Source organism: Eimeria mitis, genomic scaffold, assembly GCF_000499745.2.
Source record: "Eimeria mitis Houghton genomic scaffold, Emh_scaff5405, whole genome shotgun sequence".
In the NCBI taxonomy this organism is placed as follows: Eukaryota; Apicomplexa; class Conoidasida; order Eucoccidiorida; family Eimeriidae; genus Eimeria; species Eimeria mitis.
This window is the reverse complement of record NW_013573679.1, coordinates 2,646-3,666: the sequence shown is the minus strand read 5'-3', so window position 1 is coordinate 3,666 and position 1,021 is coordinate 2,646. Positions and strand designations below refer to the sequence as shown.

The following is a 1,021-nucleotide window of genomic DNA, read 5'->3' as shown; positions in this document are numbered from 1 at the left end:
CTGCTGCTGCTGCTGCTGCTGCTACTGCTGCTGCTGCTGCTGCTGCTGCTGCTGCTGCAGCTGCTGCTGCTGTTATTGTTGTAATTCTCCTGTTGCTATTCCTCTTCTAATATCTGGCCTTTGCCTTTTTCAGCCCTCAGCAGCAGCAGCAGCAGCAGGAGCAGCAGCAGGAGCAGCAGCAGCAGCAGGAGAGTGTTTACGGGATTACTCTGAGCCGTGTCCATTGGGTTTCGTAGCAGCAGCAACTGCATGCACAGCAACAGCAGCATACGAGGGCCCCTGCAGCAGGCAGCAGCCGGAGCTGCAGCAGCTTTCTGCTGCTGCTAGAGCTGCTTGGGCTGCTGCATGCAAAACGCAGTACCCCTGCATGCAGCAGCAGTGTATAGACGGCGTTGATTACTCTCAGCCTTGTCCAGTAGGCTGGCGGCTGCAGCAGCAGCAGCAGCAGCAGCAGCAGCAACAGCAGCAGCAGCAGGAGCAGCAGCAGCAGCAGCAGCAGCAGGGTATGGTTTGTTCTATAGAAGATCCTGCTGCTTCTGCTGCTATTGCTGCTGCTATTGTTGCTGGGGGACCTGCTGCTGCTGCTGAATGTACAGAAACAAAACTAGCAGCAGCAGCAGCAGCAGCAGCAGCAGCAAACGATAGCATAGCAAAGGCTAGGCTGCAGGCTCTATGCGGCCTCCGTTGGCCCTGCAGCAGCAGCAGCAGCAGCAGCAGCAGCAGCAGCAGCAGCAAAATTTGTATTAAAACTTACAAAGAAAACTGCCCCCTGGGGTGGCAGCAGCAGCAGACAGAACCAGAAATATGTAGGGCCCCCAAGGGGTATAGGGGCCCCTGTGAGCTGCTGCTGGATCTTAGAGGCTACAGCAGCAGCAGCAGCAACAGCAGCAGCAGCAGCAGCAGCAGCAGCAGCAGCAGCAGCAGCAGCAGAATTTTGAAACGAGCGGTCGAACGACGCTGTGGCGTCTCCTGGGCCTGCAGCAGCAGCAGCAGCAGCAGCAGCTGGACAGACCAACAGCAG

The 1,021-nt window shown here is 57.4% G+C and overlaps 1 protein-coding gene across 1 annotated transcript in view; it reads left to right on the top strand.

Annotated features, from left to right (window-relative positions):
- Positions 1-367: 367 nt before the first annotated feature.
- Positions 368-1,021, top strand: part of EMH_0081800 (plasmodium falciparum CPW-WPC domain-containing protein, putative) — a gene marked incomplete at both ends in the record, with an annotated part of 1,221 nt that continues 567 nt past the window's right edge. Inside the window, one exon of the mRNA XM_013500435.1 lies at positions 368-1,021. Within this exon, the coding sequence (XP_013355889.1) occupies positions 368-1,021 (654 nt within the window).